This window comes from Aquila chrysaetos, unplaced genomic scaffold, assembly GCF_900496995.4.
Source record: "Aquila chrysaetos chrysaetos unplaced genomic scaffold, bAquChr1.4, whole genome shotgun sequence".
NCBI lineage: Eukaryota > Metazoa > Chordata > Aves > Accipitriformes > Accipitridae > Aquila > Aquila chrysaetos.
Window position 1 is genome coordinate 54,179 of NW_024470380.1, and position 20,531 is coordinate 74,709.

At 54.7% G+C, this 20,531-nt stretch overlaps 2 protein-coding genes and 1 long non-coding RNA gene across 3 annotated transcripts; all 3 read left to right on the top strand.

Annotated features, from left to right (window-relative positions):
* Window positions 1-14,017: 14,017 nt before the first annotated feature.
* On the top strand, window positions 14,018-15,939 carry LOC115337575 (the record flags this gene model as incomplete). Its single annotated transcript, XM_041121700.1, has 6 exons — window positions 14,018-14,137; window positions 14,349-14,519; window positions 14,893-14,934; window positions 15,105-15,189; window positions 15,294-15,404; window positions 15,667-15,939. Coding segments are annotated over 6 exons (637 nt in total), but the record flags the coding sequence as incomplete, so codon positions are not given.
* Window positions 15,940-16,188: 249 nt separating this feature from the next.
* On the top strand, window positions 16,189-18,586 carry LOC115337576 (T-cell activation Rho GTPase-activating protein-like). Its single transcript, XM_041121701.1, is given in 9 exon segments — window positions 16,189-16,342; window positions 16,508-16,733; window positions 16,820-16,877; window positions 16,879-16,934; window positions 17,165-17,219; window positions 17,284-17,478; window positions 17,705-17,822; window positions 17,980-18,128; window positions 18,385-18,586. Coding segments are annotated over 9 exon segments (1,107 nt in total). The 3' UTR covers window positions 18,481-18,586.
* A 77-nt stretch (window positions 18,587-18,663) lies between these two features.
* LOC115337573 lies at window positions 18,664-19,184 on the top strand. Its single transcript, XR_003922193.1, has 2 exons — window positions 18,664-18,720; window positions 19,092-19,184. It is a non-coding gene; the product is annotated as an uncharacterized LOC115337573 (long non-coding RNA).
* Window positions 19,185-20,531: the final 1,347 nt, after the last annotated feature.

Sequence of the window (20,531 nt, forward strand, 5' to 3'; positions counted from 1 at the left end):
AAATTTATTATTATAGTACTAAAGACCCAGCAATCGAAAGAATTCCTCCTTTAGCTACAGCCTTAAAATATAGCTGCTTGTTTAGAACATTCAAAAATGATCTCAAATTAACTGAAACTATTTGAGAAATATGTCAGAAGATTGGTTAGGAAAAAATTTTAGTAGATTGAGATGAAATCTGAGCTCTTGGTTACAGTCTATAATCAAAACTTTGTTTCTGTTACTAATTGTCTTTTTGATGATCATGCTACTATATGCTTGTCTGAAGAGACAATTTACCAATAGAATTACAGTAAATTGCATGATCATGAAAGAGGTTCCAATTGTTCCACCAGAATGCAGTCCACCACCAGTATATGCCGAAACAAATATTGACTCTCAGAATAATAATAAATAAATATTAGATAAATGATGTGAAAGTATTGAAATAATTTTCAACACTTTCAAAGGGGGGAAATGTTACTGATTTGTCATTAATTTGTTATTAGTTAGAATTAATCATATTTAGTTTTAATATTTTAGCAAAATCACATGTAAGTTGTATTTTATATATTTATCCACCAACCAGTGTCTGCTGCAAAATCCCCTGTATAGCCCCGTATCAAGGCCAGAGAAATTGGCTAAAATCGTCTAGTAGGAACATTTAGAACTTAGAGAACAGGATAAAGAAATACTTGACAACGGGGTGGTGTAAGAGTCGTTCAGTACGTTACCTGACAACGGCCTGTTTGGAACGCAGCGGCCGATCCCTAAGGATAGAATGTGCGGTACAAGGCTCCTGGAAGGTACCTGGCTAGAGCCGTTAGAGATAACCGCATAGCTACTGTCAAAAAGGATGGATTGCAACTGTTGCCATAACATCCATGAAGAAATCATGAACTCTAGACGAACTTTGCTTCATTATAATACCAAAACACACCTCCTGGTCAAAAGCTACCCGCCTCCAAGACTTACCACACCTCGGAGAGACCTTCACTACACCTGCGTAAAAGATATTCATGTATGCTAATGATTTCCCAAAAATCTAATGAATATGTATCGATAAGTCTTAATATAAGGTGTATTGTTTTGAAGACAGGTGTGCGTGGTTCGTGAGAAGACTCGCCCGCGCACCCGGCCGTCAATAAAGAAGTGTCTGCTTATCTACACTAAATTGGTGTTGATAAGTTCTTCATTCCGAGCTTTTCGGTAACAGCTCCATAAGGAATTGCTGTCATAGGATGCCCAGATACCCCAGTCCCACTAGGGCAGACTGGAATACGAAGGAAAATTGAGTGAAAATCTGCAGAAGATTCTTACTTCGGTACTTTCCCTGAGACGCCACTTTTCTCTCCACTCTCTCCTCTTTCTGAGCCTGGAAAAGTTATCTCTTCCCAGCAGAAGAATGGGACACATCTGGCCCTGGCCTTGATTATCTAATCCAAGAGGCACGTCCCCCATCACAAGGCTCTAAAAAATAAGCCGATAACCCTGCACTTCTGGCCACCAGCTGAGACAGGCCACTGGACTGCACATGCTTTAGTCTGGCTCAGTTCAGCAGCTCTTGCGGTTTTTAAATACCAGCTTGTCACTCGGAGATAGCCCTTATATATAGTCACCAATTACAATGTGGTTATACGTCAAGTCCTATCACTCTGAAACCAGCCCCCTTGTGCAGGTGGACACTAACAGTGTAACAGCCCTGACTTCAAGTCCTTTGCGAGTCAGCAGAAACAATCTGTTTTCCTCAGGGAGACCAGGTCAAGTCCTGAGGAAGAAGCATACACTTTACTGAACCAAGCTCCCAACTTCAGGCCTTGACTTCAAACACTGAACATCAAGTAACAGAATACAGACAGCTGCCTGTACGCCCCTGTCACACCGCCAAGTCACTATCTATTCCATAGCTCTAGATAATAGGATGACGTCTAAATGAAAGGACAAATTCCAAGTGACTCACAGTAGAGGTATTTAATTAATGGTTCAAACCTCCATCAGGGGAGGCTCAGACTTGACATGAGGAAACATTTCTTTACCGAGAGGGTGGTCAAACCCAGGAACAGGCTTCCTGGAGAGGCAGTTGATGCCCCATGCCTGTCAGTGTCGAAGAGGCATTTAGACGGACAATGCCCTTAATATCATGCTTGAACTTTTGGCCAGCCCTGAAGTGGTCAGGCAGTTAGACTAGATGATCGTTGTAGGTCCCTTCCAGCTGAACTATGCTATGCTATGCTGTTCTTCTTTCTACCTCCTCCTTTCCCTACCAGTGCATGCTGAGGAAATCTCTGATGACATTTCTTCCCAGCCCTGCACTAGCAGAAGGCATTCAGTGGGTAACCATGTCCCAGACTAGGCACTGGCTCTGTCACATTGTGGGAAGGAGGCATGTGCCTTCTGGTGGGGGCGAGAGCTCTGGATCGTCTCGAGATAATTGGACCATCCGCACAAACTGGCAAAAAGCAAGTGTGAAGTGCGGTTTTTGAGTGTCTTCTGTGTTCATCCAGTTCAGCTGGGTTTCCACAGGATGGCAAAACCCCACGTTTCTGACACTAGCGAGGCTCCACGATCAAGCCCTCAGTCTGAAGCAGGACATGCTCCTCAACTAAAGGGTTGCAAATCTTTTGGAGGTGGGCAATACCTGTTCATTACCCCTGGATTTTATTTTTGCTCCTTGGGCTCATTTTTAGAAACGCCCGACCTGTTTCCTGTGGAAAAACATGCTCAAACACACAAGCCTGAGAACAACAGTACTCCATCAGAGAGAAGGTCCATCTGGCCCAAAACTCTGTCTCCAAGGTGGCCAACCATCACTCTCTAAAGGAGAGCATATGAGCTATGCAAGTCTGCTTCTGTCAGGGTCCTGGGGGTGCTCATAGGCCTCTATGGCTGGGATCAGCCTCCCCTGGGACCCCCACCCTCACCGTCTCCTGACAAGGGCCCAGGGGACATGTCCCAGCCCAGCCTGGGGCCTTCAGTCCCTGCCTGAGCCATGTTGCAGGTGTGCCTGTCCCTGCACTTGTCTCCTGGATGGGCCTGGGACCTGCACTGCAGAGAGCTGCTCTCCTGGAGGGAGCCCTCAGACGTAGGTCAGAGCTTGTCATGCACAACTCTGGGCACAACATAGCATAACTATTCTGGTCTAGTCTAGTCTAGTCTATTTCTATTCCCTGCGCTCACCCTGAGTCAAATAACAAGACCGTTACTTGCCTGAAACGCCAGGGGGTTTTCAGCTCCAAAAACACTTTGAAGGACACGTGACACAAAGGTTACAGGTGGAAAGAGGATGTTTTTTAAATATTATTTTATGGGTTTTTTTCTGAGTGTGTTTCAGAGCCGATGCTCACAAGCCTTAACACAGTGTGCCTGTGTAGCCAGGAGCAGGCTGACGCATTCTTCAGTTGAGCTTGAAAAAACATCCCTTGCAGCCTGGCAAAGGCAAGTCACAGAGCTGCAGAAAGTAGCAGCAGGAATACAGGCCAAGCAGTCCCTGCTTCCTGAAGAGTAATAACACAAAGAATAAGGATCGGGACTGATCACACACAAAAGAAGACAATGATGACAAACATAAAGACGAAGAGGTGTGTGGTATTCTCCAGAGTATGACACGTACCGATGACAAGCATACGGTTTGCCTTCCAGAACTTGCTCCACCGCTGTGCTTCTTGGCCAACGATGCATGCAAGGCGCTCTCGTGCCGGCCCTGCGCTTGATTTGCATGCAGGGAGAGGTGAAAAGTGGCAGCTCCTGATGGGGCAGCGAGCCTGGAGCCCTTCCAAGCGCAGGCTGTTTTGCCCAAGCCAGAACCCCTGGGGAAATGGAGCTAAGGGAAGAGCAGAGCTCGCTCCCGCTCCAGACTTGCACTGGGCAAGAGAGCCCGAGAGAGCCAGGGCACGAGCGGTGCCTTGGAGGGAGATGCAAGAGCAGCAGGCAAGGACCTAGGCGAAAGGGCCCGGAGGAGCCCTGCCAAGGGGCTGTGCTCAGTGCTACAGAGGACAAGAAGCAACCTCCGCGAGCATCCCTTGGAGCCCGCCGTGGGAGTGAGAAAGCTTCCTCCCCCCGGATGCGGGGCACGAGGGCCACCTTCGTGGAGCACGAGCAGCGGGCACCTAGCCACAACGGCCCAACGGAGCCCTGGCGAGGGGCCGTGCTCAGTGCTGCAGAGGAAGGCAAAAAACCCCCGGGGACACTTGCTAGCCCACCGTGGGGGAAAAAAAGCCTTCCTCCCCCCAGCTGCAGGGCACGAGAGGCCATCTTCGTGGTGCACGAGCAGCAGGCAGTAACCTAGCCCCAACGGACCGGAGGAGCCCTGACAAGCGGTCCTGCTCAGTGCTGCAGAGGAAGGCAAAAAACCCCCGGGGCCCAGTGCCAATCTGCCCCGGGGGAAAATTCCTTCCTGACCCCAGAGCCGGCGATCGGCTATTCCCTGAGCACGTGAGCAAGACCTGCCTCCCGGTCCCACAGGCTGGTCATGCCTCCCAGAAGATGCCCGAGCCCTGTTCTCCCTCAACCTGGAGCCATCTCAGGGGCTTCCAAGAGTGGCCAAATGCCCGCGGCCTGATCGACCTTGGGGGCAAGAATCCTTCCCGCGCCTTCGGGCCACCAGCAGGTGCTCCACGGCACTGGGACCCCGGCAACATCTCTGCATCCCAGTTCTTACGGCTGCTGCCACTGGTTCCGCAGGGAGTGAGGACGGCGAGCTCTGCAGTGCTCCTCGAGAAGGCATTCCCTTGGTCTTGCCACAGCTCTCCATCCAAAAAAGCCCGATGGCCTGGGGCACCTCCAGGGCTTGGTGGTTCTTCTCGTCTCCAGCAGCCTGGTGCAGCCTCCGGTGGTCCTCCCTCAGCCCCCTCCAACTCATTCCAGCGGCTCCTCGCGGACTTGGTCTCGGATGTGTCTGGGCCGCCTGCCAGGCAGACTGGCGGTGGGACAGGGGAGGCTGCCCCTTCTCTACTGCCCCGGGGCATTGTGACTGCTGCGTTGCCGGGTGGTGGCACGGCGACACGGGGGTGAGGGGGCCCCCGTGCGCAGCCCTGCCCGCCGCCCCTCGGCCCAGCATCCTTCGGAGGAAGGCCTTTGTGGTGCTGGCTTCGAGGCAGTCCCTGTGCCCAGGAGGCCCGGGAGTCTCTCCCTGCCCTTGGTGGCCATGCCCTGGGCCCAGCTGCTGGGCGTCCCTGACGCCTGCTCTGCCACTCGGCTCCCACGGCCAAGCCTGGTGCTGTTCCTCTTCTCTCAGGCCATAGCAGAAACCAAGCCTGCAGCCCTGAGACCACCTCTATTAGCCGTCCCCTCTCTGTGCCAGAGCTAAAGCCTATGTGGCCCCACAGCCAGGAGGAGCAGGGACACAAACCCTTTTCCAGGGGGATAATAGAGGATGGTTTCAGTAGCTTCAGCCTGGAGGAAAGCCAAAGTGTAATGACAGCCCTAGGCTGGGATGGACGGTGCCAAAAGACCACCAAAGGAATAACACAGGCTTTTAAAAACATGTGAGTGGAGTTTACACTGGTGTGGTGGAAGGAAAGATTGGTCGCATTCAGACCTAGAACATATGGATCCGTGACCACAGCCCAGCCAGGCAAACGGCAGCTCTTCCAAACTGTCAAAATAGCCCATTGCTGCTGTCGCCATCACAGCCCCTTGTCCCCCTGAAACCAAGCTGCGCAGCCTGTCTATTAAACGCACCCGTTGGCCGTGTTTATACGGGATGCAAAACGCGCTTCAGCCACGGGGTAAAAGCTTCAGAGCTCCTTTGTGACTTGAACCTTTCCGAGAGTTGTTTGCCTACCTCGGTTTGTGGGAAGATGTTTGGATCTTGCCTCAAACCCTGGCAAGTCTCCTTTTCCTTTAGGCTTTAGTATTTTGAGTACTGAGAGATTAAGAGAGGTACTCTCCTTGCCGTTTTGTGCGTTGGTGCCAAAACTGATCTGTCCCTTCAGCCTGTGTAAATAAGGGCGTTTATGGCACAGACAATTCCTTTGGTTGTGGTGGTGCCAGAGGTGAAAGGCAGGGGTTTGGTTCCCTCTGCAGAGGTGCAGAGAGCATGCATGGTTTCCTCACCATTCCTTACCAGCGCACCAAGGGACATTTGCTACTACACTGTCAGGGGAGGTTTGGACTTGACGTGAGGAGACATTTCTTTCCCAAGAGGGTGGTCACACCCTGAAACAGGCTTCCTGGAGAGGTGGTGGATGCCCCGTGCCTGTCAGTGTTGAAGAGGCATTTGGACAATGCCCTTAATACCATGCTTGAACTTTTGGTCAGCCATGAAGCGGTCAGGCAGGAGGACTAGTAGGGACTTGTAGGTCCCTTCCAGCTGAACTATGCTATTCTCATTTAGAATGTGAACAGAGAAAAAGAAATAGTTTTTCCCACTTTGGTGGAATTTGACAGAAAGTAAATTAAAGGTGCCTTGTCCAAAGTTGCACAGCCGTTTAGCAATTGCATTTCAAAACGGTGTTTTGGCAGTTGAAGAAATTACACTGCCAATAGACATGTTTAGGAAAAAAAAGGAGTAGTTTTGCGGAGGATGTGTGAAGGGCTCTACAAAAACATCTTTAAAGAGTCTGTGGCTGATTCCCATGGAAAGCACTGATTTTGTTTGAAAGCTAAGGCTCCTTCAGCTTGGGCATCTTCTAGTTTTACAGCAAAAACTTAGTATTTCTCAGAGGAAACAGGGACTTGTACAAATTGAGTTGAATCCTCAGCTTCCTATTTAAAAATGTCTTTAAGGGAAATGCAGAATCAGGCCACAACTGTGCAATGGCATTAGTCCCGAAGTTAATCCCAATGGCATTAGTCCCTAAATGAATCCCAGATGCATACCAGTTCAGAAGGAAGCCATCTACTTGGTTGTCTGATTTAGGAAATCTCACCTGGCATGTAAGGCTCACATTGAATCCCATCCTACCATCACCTTTCACACACTTGTTTTACCCATGCTTTTATGCTTCATAAAATGAGCTTCCATAAGTGTTAGCAACTCCCAGTCAGCACCAATTCTTTTGATAAAAATAACCTGCTACGATTGTCTGAGCAATCATAGTTAAATTATACCACCACTTCCAAAAGTTCTGTGACAATATTCGTCTAGTGGTTCTGATACAACAGAGCTTCTTTATCTAATAGTTAATGTTAACACACTTTGATAAGTCAGAAACACATAGATCGATATACTTTTCCAGGGGAAAATATTTTAAAGAATGTACATTAGTATAAATAAAAAGGCAAAACCCCTCAAAGTCTGGAGGAAGGTGCAAAAGTGCTTCTTTACAAGAGGGTTTTCATCCATTCTTACTTAAGTCAACTGAAAGGAAGATCTGAATAAAGCCACGGAGCCTTCTCCCACCCTACTCTGACCGTTCACCGAGATCCAGTGCTTAGCGCTGTTCCCAAACAGTTTCCACAGAGACTGGAAGAACTGTCAGATGCTACCATTATTTATAAACTTAAGCTCCCAGTCTCTCCTGCCATTTCCACATCCACTTCTTCCCTTTCTGATAAGGCATGAATCATCATCAGAAATCACTCTCCAGTCCATTAACAAACTAAACATTGCACAGACTCATAGAAGTACACGGGTGACTATCGTTACATCTGCCTCGATATTAGAGGGATCAGCACTGTAAAAATACCTGCAGTTAGCAAATATTCATGTTGCATTTATGAGCATTTTCATTCCAATACACACATTATGAAACTGTTATCGTGGTAGGAAGGCTAGGTAGGTATTCCAGCAAGGAAGACTGCTTTGCTGCTATATTAGTACCTTATATTATAGTGCAATAATCCTGTGCTCTACAGAGTCTCAGACTGGTTCATTGGAGGTGGGGGGGGGAAGTGTATGGCTTTAGAAGGCTTGCAGTATTGGGTCAAAAAAGGCACAGATGTTGCAGCAAATCCTTGAAACAACATAAACTCACCATGCTTGTCTGAGCCTATCCAAAAAAGTATTCGCTGTGGCCAGATGAAGGGTTCTGTGCTGTGCCTGGCTAATTCAACAGCAGGTCACCCTGCTTGGGAGAACCACTAATCCTCAAATGTAGCATTAAAGAAGATGAGACCAAGGCTACAGAGACTTTTGTTAAACTGAGCATAAGAAAAGAATCATACCTTCCTGAGCCTCAAAAGAATTTCTACAAAAGCTTAGATATTTCTGCGATGACTTCAGGAGATAATCTTACAGCAAGTGACTCCGAACAGAACTTTCAGATGTCTTTAGGAATAAGGAAGGACTCTAGGTGCAGTCTCGAGAAAGCATATGCCTGAGAAACAGAGGAAAACCAGAGTGAGGAGATGGGGAAGTCGAGAACGTTATTCGCAGTAGCTGCTCTCATTCGACCAGATCAAGAGTGGCACAGTGTTAGCAGGGGTACGGAATAGATGTGAAAGCCTCAGACATTTCTGACCAGCGGGTAACACTGTGGGATGTAAATGGTAAGATCGCGTGCATTTTTTTTCGCAACACAGTAAAAAGTGACGTTAAAAATATCAAATCCACCAGACCAAAAAGATTTCCATCCTACTCAAGTTATGAGAGGAAAAAATACTCTCAGGAGATTGAAAGAGATGTCCTCCATAAACACGCACATCTGTGGTTCCCAAGCCCATCATTCAAAACTTCTGTCATCAGTTTATTTTCTCCCATGGGTCTTCTCCAATTCAGTAGCTGTCACTCCAGTGAAAACCACAACACAAAGCTGACATTTATTGAAGATGGGCAGGGCCCCGCAAACTCTACTGTGGCACTGCAGACAAATCTAAACATCATCTTTACTCACAAATTTCCATTCAGTTCAGTGAAAGCAGAATTGCCTCTGAGGTGTGGGAATAATAAAGAGAAAATTCTCCTTTTGGTGGCACCTAAGAACAGGCTTGCAGAGGCGCCTGTGGGAAGCCTGCTGGAAACAAAGGGGCCGTGTGGGAGTCAGGGAAAGCAGAATATGCTTTCCACCACCTAGAAAAGGAGCATCTTTTCTACCGCACAAGCCACATCCACCTTTAGCACTGCTGTTTCTCAATTGCAGTCCCACTAATTTGCAATTTTCTGCACATCAATGAGCCAGTTCTGTTCAGAGGGAAGACTGGTATCCCTGCTGAGAGCTCAGGTCAGGGCTTGAGCCCATTTTTCTGTATTCCATCATATGGAGAAAAAAAACCAAAACCACCCTCAACAAGAAGAGAGAGAACCTGTTCAGTTTCATCACTCCACTGCCACCCCATGAGGTTTTGTTTGCTTGTTTGAACATACAATCAAAAATATATTCCAGGTGTAGCCAGATTCAAAAGCACCTCCCTGCAATACCACAAACTCACGATGATCCCCCGCTGAAACGTACACCCACAGCTCAACAGGTACCAGGGGTGTTCCGATCCGGGTTGTCAGCTCATTAAGGGAAGGGATGGCATCACATTGTGGGCATCCAGACCTTACCTCCTCTCAAGTTCAAGAAGAGTCACAGGTGGGCATTTCATGCCCTGACTCCTACATTCCCAAGACAGATGTCAAAATGTGGATCTCCTGGACTTCACGGTTGGTAACAGCCTAGCAGATGCCAGGAAGGGCCACCACAGACATCGCAGAAACATGCGCAAGTCCTGCGTGAAATAAGTTGTGTAGCCCTTTGAATACTGCTTCATAACGCCCCTTCTCCAAATCAAAGCCGGTTTTCACGTTGGCTGTCCCGGCACATGTCTCCGCCAAGAACTAAAAACAAATGGTGTGGGGTTTTGCATTCTGGGACATAGTTTTTAAAACACAATTCCTGGATTTTGTTACACTCGTGCGTCTGGCCAGCCGCTGTGGTAATTAGGAAAGAAATCGCTGCTTTTCCTACCGGTAGACAACACTTAGCACTTTCGCAACAATTCACGGGGCTTTTGTGCCAGGAAGAAATGAAAAGGACACGAGTCAACTGGCAAAACCCCCCACTTCCTCGCTTGGTGAAACCTCCCCAGCAGCAACCTGCTGCTCTCCGACCGACAGCTGCTCCCGCCCAGGGCTCAGCCCCCTCCCTCCGTGGCTTCTGTGACGCCTTTTACCCCTCTTCTTCACCCCTGCTGTGGCCCGGCAATCCCTGAAGCAATCCCAAACGTTTCACTCACAACAGAGGAAAAACAAGCCAAGGAGAACAGCCACCAAAAAACCCCCCAAACCCAGGGGAATGAAACGCTGTCGCTGACCAGAGAAGCCGACGGAGGAGAACCGTGCTCCTTCTGGAAGAAAGCCTGCGGACAACTCTCCCCAATTTCCAGGCGCCTTGCCCTGGCACGCCGGGACCAGGTGCCCCCCAGAGGACAGCGCTGCCTCTGGCTCCTGCCCAGGCCGGGGGGGGCCACTCGGCGCCTTCCGCCGCGCAGCCGTGAGGCGGCCATTTCCCCTACCTCTGCAGATGGAGGACGGCGAGGCTTGCGAGGTCCCCGCCGGCTGTCTGAGGGGGGCTCGGGCCCCCCGGCACCCTCGGGCGGCGGGCGAGAGCCGGGGGGTGCCGGCGCTCCCCGGCGGTCGCTCGCAAGGGGCGGGAAGGCGCGAAGAACCTGCCCCTGAGGAGCGCCGGCCGGCGGGAGCGGCCCTTAGCGCGGGAAGGGCAGCGCGCCCTGTCAGCGGCGGGGCTGCTGCCCGCTCTGCTCGCCCGCCGCCTCGGGCTGCAGCCCCGACGGCCGCCCCAAGCTGGCTGGCGGCCGTGCAAGCCTGCCCAGCAGCCCGAGGTCGCCAGAGAATTAGGAGCGTGCTGGCAGAGAGCAGGCGAGGGCTGCGCTCTGCGGCAGAGAGTAGGAGCTGAGACTTTGCCGGAAGAAATAGGAGGGCCCCGTGGTGCTGACCGCCCAGGAGCGCTCCGGGATGTCGCGGGGAGGCTGCCACGCTGGTTCGAACACAGACTGCTGTCCCCTGCTCCTTTTCCATGCGGGCACCAGGACACGGTAAAGCAAAACGCGGGCAAGGTCAAGCAGGACTTGAGAGTCTTGGGGGCAGGAGTGAAAGGGACAGGTGCCCGAGCGATCTTCTCTTCTGTCCTGCCAGTCAGAGGTAGGGGTGCGTAACCGAAAAAGCCGGTCGAAGAAACTCTCTGAGGCTCGATTTTGGAGTTTTAGAAAGCAGGTGTTCTTTACTGCAGCGCTGGATGCACGGGGGGTTAGTTCCTACTAGTGTGCTTACCGTTGCCTACAGCAAGGCAAGCTTATCCTGTTCTAATCATATACTTATTTATGTTATCATTGACATAGTGTCCACCCTTTGGGCACGCGCAGTGTGGCTCATCTCTTTTTCCTAGTTAGCTGGCCTCGGCAGGTTTTAATGGCTGGATGCACCGATGTCTGTCCCAACGGCAGGTGGGGGACAGGGCTCTGCCCTTCCTGAGACCCCCAGCCCCTGGAGTGGCGGCTGGAAGATGGGTAGGTCAAAGGACCCTGATGGGAGCCCTGCAGGGCCTCATCCATTGGACCAACAGGCACCTTCGCTTGTCACACAGAGCATCTCATGGGCTGGAAAAGGGATGCTCTGGAGAGTTTCTGGCAAATCTCTGGAGAAGAGCTTCTTCCCGCCCCTCTCCCAGGGGGTTTCTCGGCTCTGGTGCCCTTCCCAAGGACAGCCCCACAGGTGGGTGCAGCCAGCGTGGCAGGAAAGAACAGGCAGCAGCCACAGTGGTCAGCACTGCGGGAGAGCCAAGGATAAAGCCTTATCACCCAAGTGTGATAAAGCCTTAATAGCCAAGTGTGCTGCTCCACGGACAGGAGTATTCCTGCCTTAAGCTCACCACACATTTCATTTCCCTGTGGCTTTCGGCAGGATATGAATGGCTCTTCAGTGCCGGTGGTTGCTCCCCTCTTTCAGTAACAATTGCAAATTTTCCTCCTGTTGGACCTGCCTCGGTTCCAGTCTCTTGGGGATTGAAAGCTGGCACAGCATGGGCGCCAGAGACATTCCCACGGCTTGGCTGGTGTCCACAAGGAGGAGTCTGTCTTTAGCCACGATGGTCATTTCCAGGGAAAACAGCTTGTTGCATTGACCAGGACCCTACGAGGGCAACAGAAGAGCAGGGAAGCAGCCATTTGCCACAAGGCCAGTGGAGCAGGCTGCTCAAACACAGCCCGCTGTGACTTTCTGTGCTGCTGGGCCTGTGGGGACAAAGGATTAAGCCTGAATTACCTACATGAAGTAAAGCTATTGCTAGCCTCGTGCAACGGCACCCAGGAGCTGGTCCTGAAAACCACCAATGCAGGACACGGAAAGCTTTTAACCGCTGTGGCTATTCTGGAATAGACTGTGCCGTGTGCCTCCGTTTCTACTAACAACTCTTCTCCTGCAGCTGAAAAGGAGTTTGAGATCTTGCGTATGGCTAAAGGGGGTTGGTGGCCTCGGACGGTGGCTGAGGCTTGGGGCTTGCGTTGCCCGTGACCAGCTATGATCACAGAGTGACAGAGGAAAGACTTTCCCTGGGGAAGAGGCACCAGAGAGGGGTTGAGGTGGAGGAAAACTTCACCACGGTTTTGGTTGTAGGTGGAAAGTTCTGGATCAGAGAGGAATTCTACATCTTCCATAGCATGGCACAGGTAGAGTCTTCTATTGGTACCAAGTAGAGGCAGAATGTCAGACAAAGTGGCTCATTCAATGGGAATGATCTAGGGAAATATACTTGGCTATTAAAAGCCCCATTGCTCTAGAAGTTGAATCTTTTTTCTCTAGTCCTTTTTTTTTTGGAAGGGGGTGGCGGGAGGGGCATGGATAATATATCTTCATACCTACCAAAACAGGCATTGTAGCAGTCAAGATGGAATGCGCCTTTCTCGCGTACCTTTTCTTTTTTGAACATGGTGAATTCAATCTGCTGATCAATAGCCCGCTGAGTTCAGTAGACACCTTGGATTTTTATACTTCGTCTCAAGAGCTAGACGCAACCTCCTGTTGCTGGTGTTAGCACAATTAATGCAGATAATCTGCTATCTTCTACCTAATAATCTAGGCTACATACTGTCTATCGATCTATGTGAGAGTACAACCTGACCCAATGTTACACACAACATCGGCACTGTGAAGAGCTGTGACATTCAAATGAAAAGGGAGACATTTTGAACACCTTTTAATAGCTTGCAGGAATACAAAGGGGAAGCACTGTGTCAATAATACCAAAACCAGTATGGATTTTCCCAGCTAAATTTCTGAACCTACTGTGACAAGTGATGGCCTATCAGAGTGCATGTCTGCACCCCCTGCGCTGCACCACGCGGGACCTGTTCACATTCCCTGGTCTGGGAGATGGGGCAGAGTGGACCCTCAGGCAGCTTGCAGGTGGCACACAACCGGGAGGAGAGGCTCACGCGCCGGAGGGTCCTGCTGTCAATCAGGGGGTCTTGACAGGCTGGAGAAAGGGGCTGACGGGAACCTCGTGTAGTTCAACAAGGGGAAGAGCAAAGTCCTGGAGACCTGGGGACGGACAAGCCCTTGCACGAGTAACTGCTGGGGGACACCCAGCTGGAAAGCAGCCGTGCAGACACCTGGGGTCATGGTGGACGCCAAGTTGACCGACTTAGAGCCAGAAAAGTGCCCTTGGGGCAAAGAAGGCTAACTGCATCCTGGGCTGCAGCAGGGAAAGCATTGGCAACAGGTGGAGGTAGGTGGTCCTTCCCCTCTGCTGTGTCCATCCAGCCCTGGGCTCCCCAGTGCCAGGCAGAGACGGCCATACTGGAGAGAACTCTCACCCCAGTGCCCCTCCCACTTTCCGTTGGGCTTGGAATGTTGGTCAGTTGGAGCCCACGGCCAGCAGAGACAGCAGCACAGAGCTGTGCTGGCACGGAGGAGCGCTGGGAGGAGGCAGGATCTGGCCGAGCAGCACCGAGCCGGCACCGGCACCTCGCTTCCCATCCCCGCTGTCGCCGACTGGCCCGCGTCCTCGGTCCGCGGCGAGGGTCCTCCTCTCCCGGGCAGGATGGGCCAGGCCAACTGCTGCTGCGGCTCCAGGTGGGCTCTCCCTGTGCCTCGGGGACACGCGGGCACGGCCGGGACCCGCAGCGGCGGCCTTTCTGATGCCCGCCGCTCTCTGCTCTGCAGGGAAGCTCTCGCCGACGCCGAGCCGGTGCTGAGCGCGGACGTGCGGCTGACCCGGGGCCGCAAGAGGAGCGAGAGACGCCTTCTCCTCCTCCAGGAGGAAGTGGTGGTCGCCAAGTTGCAGTAAGACCCTCAGAGCCCAGCTGTCTTTCCCCCATTCCTGGCCCTGGCACCAGGGCAGGGACACCCCGGCACCAGCCCCAGGCCCCGGGACCATGGTGCTGGATGCACCCATCGATGTCCGTCCCAAGGGCAGGTGGGGGACGGGGCTCTGCCCGGGGGGGGACCCCCAGGAGGCCACCTCCAGCTCACCGCCTGCCTCTCCTCTCTGCAGACGTGGCACCACCCTGCGCCCACAGCTCCGCCTGGCCCTGGACCAGCTGTGGGTGCTGAGCAGCGGAAAGGAGGCAGCGGGGGAGGAAAAAGAGGAGGAGGAAGGCAGCGATGAGGACAGGACCTCCATCATCCTCATCTGGCCCACCAGCTCCTGCGTTGCCACTTTTGGGTGAGTCGTGGTGCCACGTCCCATGGCCGGGCAGGAGAGGTTCCCAACCATGCTCACGCCATCCTGTGAATGGCCTCTGCCCTGCGTGCAGAGCCTGGGCAGGGAGCGGGAAGCACGCCAGCAGGGAGGGATGGGGGCATTGCCAGGTCCTGCATCCCCTGGTGCCCTTTGGGTCCCCAGAAGAGAAGGGCAAAAGCAGCTGCTCTGGCAGGACACGGGGAGCCAGGGCTTGGGCAGCGTCTCTGTCCTGCCCCGCGGGGCTTCGTCCTGCCCCTGTGTCCTTCCCAATGGGGCAGGGCTGTGCAGGCGCCCGCCTCTGCCCACGGGCTGGGGGGCGGCGGGGCCTGACGCTGGTTCTCCTCTCTTTCTGCAGCTCCCAGGCACTGAAGGAGCAGTGGGTGGGCACACTGCTGGGGTAAGCCGGGGGGGATGCTCCAGGCGCAGCCGGACGGGGGAGCACAGCTCCCCAGCTGGGGAGAGGTGCCCTTGTGGCTGCGGGCAGCTCTCGGGCAGAGCTGCCTCACAGGAGAGAAGGGGCAGCTTGGGGCTCAGCCAGCTCTCTCCCTGTCCCTTCCCGGTGCACAGGACACCAGGAGGAGCAAAGAGAGCCCGAGTGACCCGTCTGCCCTCCCTCAGACCCCTGGAGAAGGAGCTGAGCTGCCGCCACGCCGTGAGTGTCTCTCCGGTCTGGGCTTTGTCCCCGAGCCCTGGTCCTCCAGCCGAGCAGCAGAGGCATCGCTGCTCACCTTCCTCTGCTGCTTCTCTCTTGCCCAGTGGAGGACATTCAGCGCCAGGAGCCTAGAGAGGCTGATGGAGGGCCACGCAGAGGTGAGAATGGCTGCCTTTCACCCGCCTCTGGCTGTGCCGGCGTCTGCGGCCAGCGAGGTGAGCTTGTGCGGCAGGGATGGAGGGAAGAGCGGTCCCACGGTGCCACTCGGGGAGCGTAGAGGCTTAGGGAGCCACCAGGAATGCCAGCACATCCTCGCTGGCGGCGCTGGGGGGAAACCTGCCGTGTGGGGCAGAGAGCCCGGGAGGGCAGAGGGTCCCAGCTCTGCCGCGCTCAGGCTGCTGGTGCCGGGTGGCAGCTCGCTGGTGGCCCTTTCTTCTGCTGCGGGGCTGCTCTCTAAGCGCAGCCGGCTTCTTGCAGGATCATCCCAAGCAAGGGCCACCGACAGCCCCGTCTATCAAAGCTGGGGGACTTTGCCGCTCACCAGGTGAGTTCTGGAAAGAAACGCATTGTCCTGCAAACGGTTGAGCTGTGCTGACTTGTCCCTTGAGTGTCGCCGTGCAGGTGCGGCACCCCAAGGGAGGACGTCACCCTGGACGAGCAAGGACACCCGCTGGGCAGCAGCCGCTGGACGTGGTTCTGCGGGGACCCAGAGCCTCTCCTGCCTGCCCACAGCTTGGAGGAGGGCAGGGCGGAGGGCTGGGACAGGCTGCCCCGGTGGCCACGCTGGCTCTCAGGAGCCTCCGAGCTGGAGCCGCTGAGCTGGAGCTGTGGTTCCAGCTGCTGGCTCCTCTGCCCATCCTGCCGCACCGCTCAGCACTCGTGCTGCAGGCAGGGCAGGCTCCGGGAGTGCTGGCCCCGGCTGTCTTCCATTGACGCGCTCTTGCTCCGTTTTCCTTTTCAGAAGGAGGGAACAGCAGCAGCAGCAGCAGGAGGAGGAGGATGGGGGACTGCCCTGGCCCTTTGGTCCTGCGGAGGACCCCGGCCACTGCCCAGGCGCCAGGGCAGACGGGCTCCGGCTGCAGCAGGGCGCTCTTTGGACAGCCCCTGGCAGCCCTCTGCGGGGAGGACGGCTCCCTGCCCCAGCCCCATCCAGGTAAGCCAGCCTGGGCAGACGGGTCCCCAGCCCTCCCTCCGGCTGCTCCAGAGGGGAGGTGGGTGTCCCCAGGAGCTCTGGGGATGGGGATTGGGCCCTTCACCCCCAGAAGACGCTTCTGGTGCCAGCCCCTTTGGGGGGCGCAAGGAGCAGGATCTGTGGCAGGTGCTTTGGTCACTGCTGTTGGAAGGCAGCTTCTCAGCCAAGCAACTGTCCTCCTGCCCCTCCTGCAGGAGATGCTGGCTGTCCTGCACAAGGAAGGACCGTCGACAGAAGGGGTATTCCGAAGAGCTGCCAGCGGGACAGAGTTTCGTGAGCTGCGGGAGGCCCTGGACCATGGTGCGGATGTCGACCTGGGCAGCCAGCCTGCACTGCTGCTGGCCGTCATCTTGAAGGTGAGCGCTTCTGACCTGCAGCTGGAAGAGCTCTTGCCTGGCCTGGAGTGTTTCAGAGGCTCACCTGGAGCCCCTGGCATTGCAGGACCTTCCTCCGAAGCATCCCCGCCAAGCTCCTCGTGACAGACCTCTACGAGGAGTTGGATGGCAGCAATGCAGAAGAGCGGCAAGGAGGAGAAGGTTGAAGAGCTGAAAGCGTAAGTGTGGGCAGCAGCCTGCCTCTCTCGAGGAGGGACTTGTAGAGGCTAGGACTTGCCCTGAAAAGGGACGGTCTTCCTTAAAAAGCTGTGTCTTCTGACAGCTTGCTTTTGCTGGGGTGGGCTTAGATTTGGGGGAAAGGGCATGGACAGGGAGCCTTCCCTTGCCTGGGCTCGGGTGAAGTGAGGAGCTGGGTAAGCCAACGCCGTGCTTCCTTCCTGAAGCGCAGGAGCACTGACCGCTGGCTGAGAGCACCGGGAAAGCTGCGCAACCCACCCGCGTTGGCAAGCTTCGGGGACGGCTGTGGGCAACATCTGCTCTATTAACGTTGAGTTCCTGTTCCCTCAGGGTGGCCGAGAAGTGCCTGGAGCCAATCTCCTCCTCCTCAAGCGGCTGCTGGCCCTCCTCCAGCACATCGGCCACAACGCCTCCAGCAGCAGAATGACCGCCGGCAACCTGGCCATCTGCCTTGGGCCAAATCTGCTGAGCCCACCTAACGAGGACCTGCTCCCCCTCGAGGCCATGCTGGCAGTGACTGAGAAGGTGCGCTGTACTGAGCAGCTGGCTGCAGCCTTGCCGGCCCATCTGAGCTTGGCTGCTCAGAGGTCCCTGGCTGCCTCCTCTCTTGAGCAAATGCTGGTGGGGTGGCTGCCTGCAAGAGCAGCCCCACAACCACAGCCGCCTGCGCAGAGGCGAGGGTCGGGAGTGGGAAAGGCTGCGTGATACATTTCAGGCACCTGGGTTGAGACCGAGGGTTTGGTGTGTGCAGGTGAACGTGCTGGTGGCGTTTCTCATTGAATACTGCGGTGACATCTTTGTGGAGGAGATGGCTGGCCACTCCTGTCCATCAGCCGGGGAGTCGCCAGCACCCATGGACAGCGCCGCAGGTACGAGGAGGAACCGAGGGCTGTCACAGGCTGGGGCTTGGGGTACCAGATACCTCAACGTCGAGAAGACAGCTGGTGTAGGGCTTTGAGTGGGTTTTGCTTTAGGTGTGCTTTACTTCCAAGGAGTCACTTTGCTGCACATGCTTTTCCTTTCTAGACCTGCATTTGGAAGAGCAAAGTGGCCCTGCAGGCAGAGCAGACAGGGACCACCAGGCAGAAGCCTTGCTGCACGCACCACCCGCCTCTCTGCTGGACGTCCTCAAAGAAGCTGGGGGAGACGCGGTGGCGGAGTCCGAAACGGCAGAGGTATGGCAGCTCCATCAGGAGCCACCCTCCTACCCGAGACACGGTATCCCTGTGTTTGTTGAGCTGCCAGAAACGAACTGAGTGTCACACACCCGTGTGAGCCCTGTGTTCCAAAGTGAGGCCCTTGGAAGAAAGGGCTAATGCAAACCAGCCAAAGGGATCTTCTCTGTAGGGCTAAGGCAGCATTTTGCCAAACAGTCGCCTGCTACTCCAGGGTGTCCCTTGCCACCTGCTGACTCTGACATTTCTGTTGTAGGCACCCGTTGCTTTGGCTCCAACCACCCTGGGGACCACAGTAGACTCCCTGGGATGCACAGAAGGACTAAAGAGCGTTTCAGAGGAAAGAAGGTAAAATGAGTCAGCTTTGGGTAAATCAAGAACTGATTCTAGTTGATCCTGGCTTTACCTACCTAATCATACTGTGGGATGGAAAGGTTTTTAGGCTCCCCACAGGAAAAGGAAAACCAAAAGAAAAGAAAGAGAAAACAGGCCTGGGCAGAGGAGAGGGAATGCCAATGAGAAAAGAAAAGGAAGAGAGAAAGAGATGGGGACTTAAAAGAAGCAGGAAGGTCCAGCAGGTCAAGAAGCCCAGGTGTGTACCAGGCTCTGCTTCCCATCTTTCCCAACTCTCAGCACTGCTCCAAGCCAGTCCGACCCGCTGGCAAGGGACGGTGCTGCGCAGGGCTTGGAAATAACTCCGTGGCCGCTCCCCAGGGGCTCCCCATCGAGCCCTGCTGCGTGGCACGGGGGCCCTGTGCATCTCTGCACGCACGCAGGTCTCTAAGGGGATTACCCGTGGGGATGAGGCGCCAGAGCCGTCCCCTGGTCGATGCCAGCCATAGCTCTCTCTTCTGGGCTGTGAACAATTCCTCGTCAGTGGTGTTCCCCAAAGAAAGGGGAACCGAGTCATGCCTATTCCTGCCTTTGTGGGTTTATCAGTGCTGTCTGACTCTGTCGTTGTAGGTGCCGTTTCCCTGTTACTGGCTGAAGCCCTGTGACTCCCAGGCCCGCCCCCCACCGCAGTTGATGTTCGCAATAAAAGGATCTTTTCTCTCTTCTGAGTGTGTCTGCCATATGATATTCTGGACTAGGTAGATGGGGTTTTGTGATGAGTCCTCGGGGACAAACTCGGATGAGTTTGGGATCGTGCCTTGCCCCAGCATCCTTTCCAGCAGGTATCAGGGCTGAGTTCAGGTGCTTTAGGAGTGAAACCAAAGCACAGGCTCACGCCAGGAGGGTGGAGGTTGGAAGGGACCTGTAGAGGTCCTCTGGTCCAACCCGCCTGCTCAAGCAGGCTCACCTAGAGCAGGTTGCCCAGGACAACGTGCCCTTGGGTTTTGAACGTCGCCAAGGACGGAGACTCCGCAAACTCCCTGGGCAACCTGTGCCAGTGTGTGACCACCCGGACAGGAAAAAGTTGTTTTCTCATGTGCAGCTGGAGCATATCATGTGTTTTACTTTGTGCCTGTTGCCTCTGGTGCTCTCAGTGGGCACTCTTGAGAAGAGCCTGGCTCCCTCATCTTCAGTCCCTCCCAGCAGGTTTAGATAGATAGATAGATAAGACACCCCCCCACACCCCCAGGCTTTCTCTTCTCCCCACTGAAGTGTGCCAGCTTAAAAGCACGAGGGAAAAGTCGGCTTCCTTGAGGCTCCTTGTTTTGCAGGTGACCTGGGGACGTGGAGGTCCGTGAGGAAGAGGCGGAGGGCTGGAGGGCACAGCTGGGCTCCTGCTCCTGCAACAGCAGGGACTCGCTGGCCAGAAACGGCCCCGAGGACCCCGGCAAGGGGCTGTGCTCAGTGCTGCAGAGGAAGGCGAAACCCCCCCGGGACCTGTGCCAATCTGCCCGGGGGAAAAAACTCCTTCCTGAGCCCAGCCCTGGTGCCCCGAGCAGGGTCCGGGGAGCTCCTGCGGGGGAGCGCGTTTGGGGTCGGCAGCCAGGGACCTTTTCCAGCCTGTTTGGTGCAGAGGCACGGGTGGGCGTGGGGCATCAGTCCCGGGAGAGCCGTCGCTGACTCCTCTTTCCCGGGAAGGGCAGGTGGCTCCCGCCGTGTCTCTGTCCTGCGCCCACCCGGGTTTCTTTGTCCTGCCAGCTGCTGCCCAGCGAGGAGGGTTCGGCTGAGCTCAGCAGGGATGTCCCGGGACCCGCCGAAGGAGAGCTCCTGCTCGGTCAGCATCCCGACCGCTTCGCCTTTGGGGGGCTCCGGCGCTGTGCCGAGCTCCGCCGAGCCGAGCCGAGCCGAGTGGAGCCGAACTGAGCCGAGCCGAGCCGAGTGGAGCCAAGCACACCGAAGCCGAGCCGAGAGCCGAGCTTTGCCGAGCCGAAGCCGAGCTTTGCCGAGCCGAGCCGAGCGGGGGCGGTGAGCAGCGGCATGGGCGGCAGGGGCGGGCAGCGCTGATGGGGC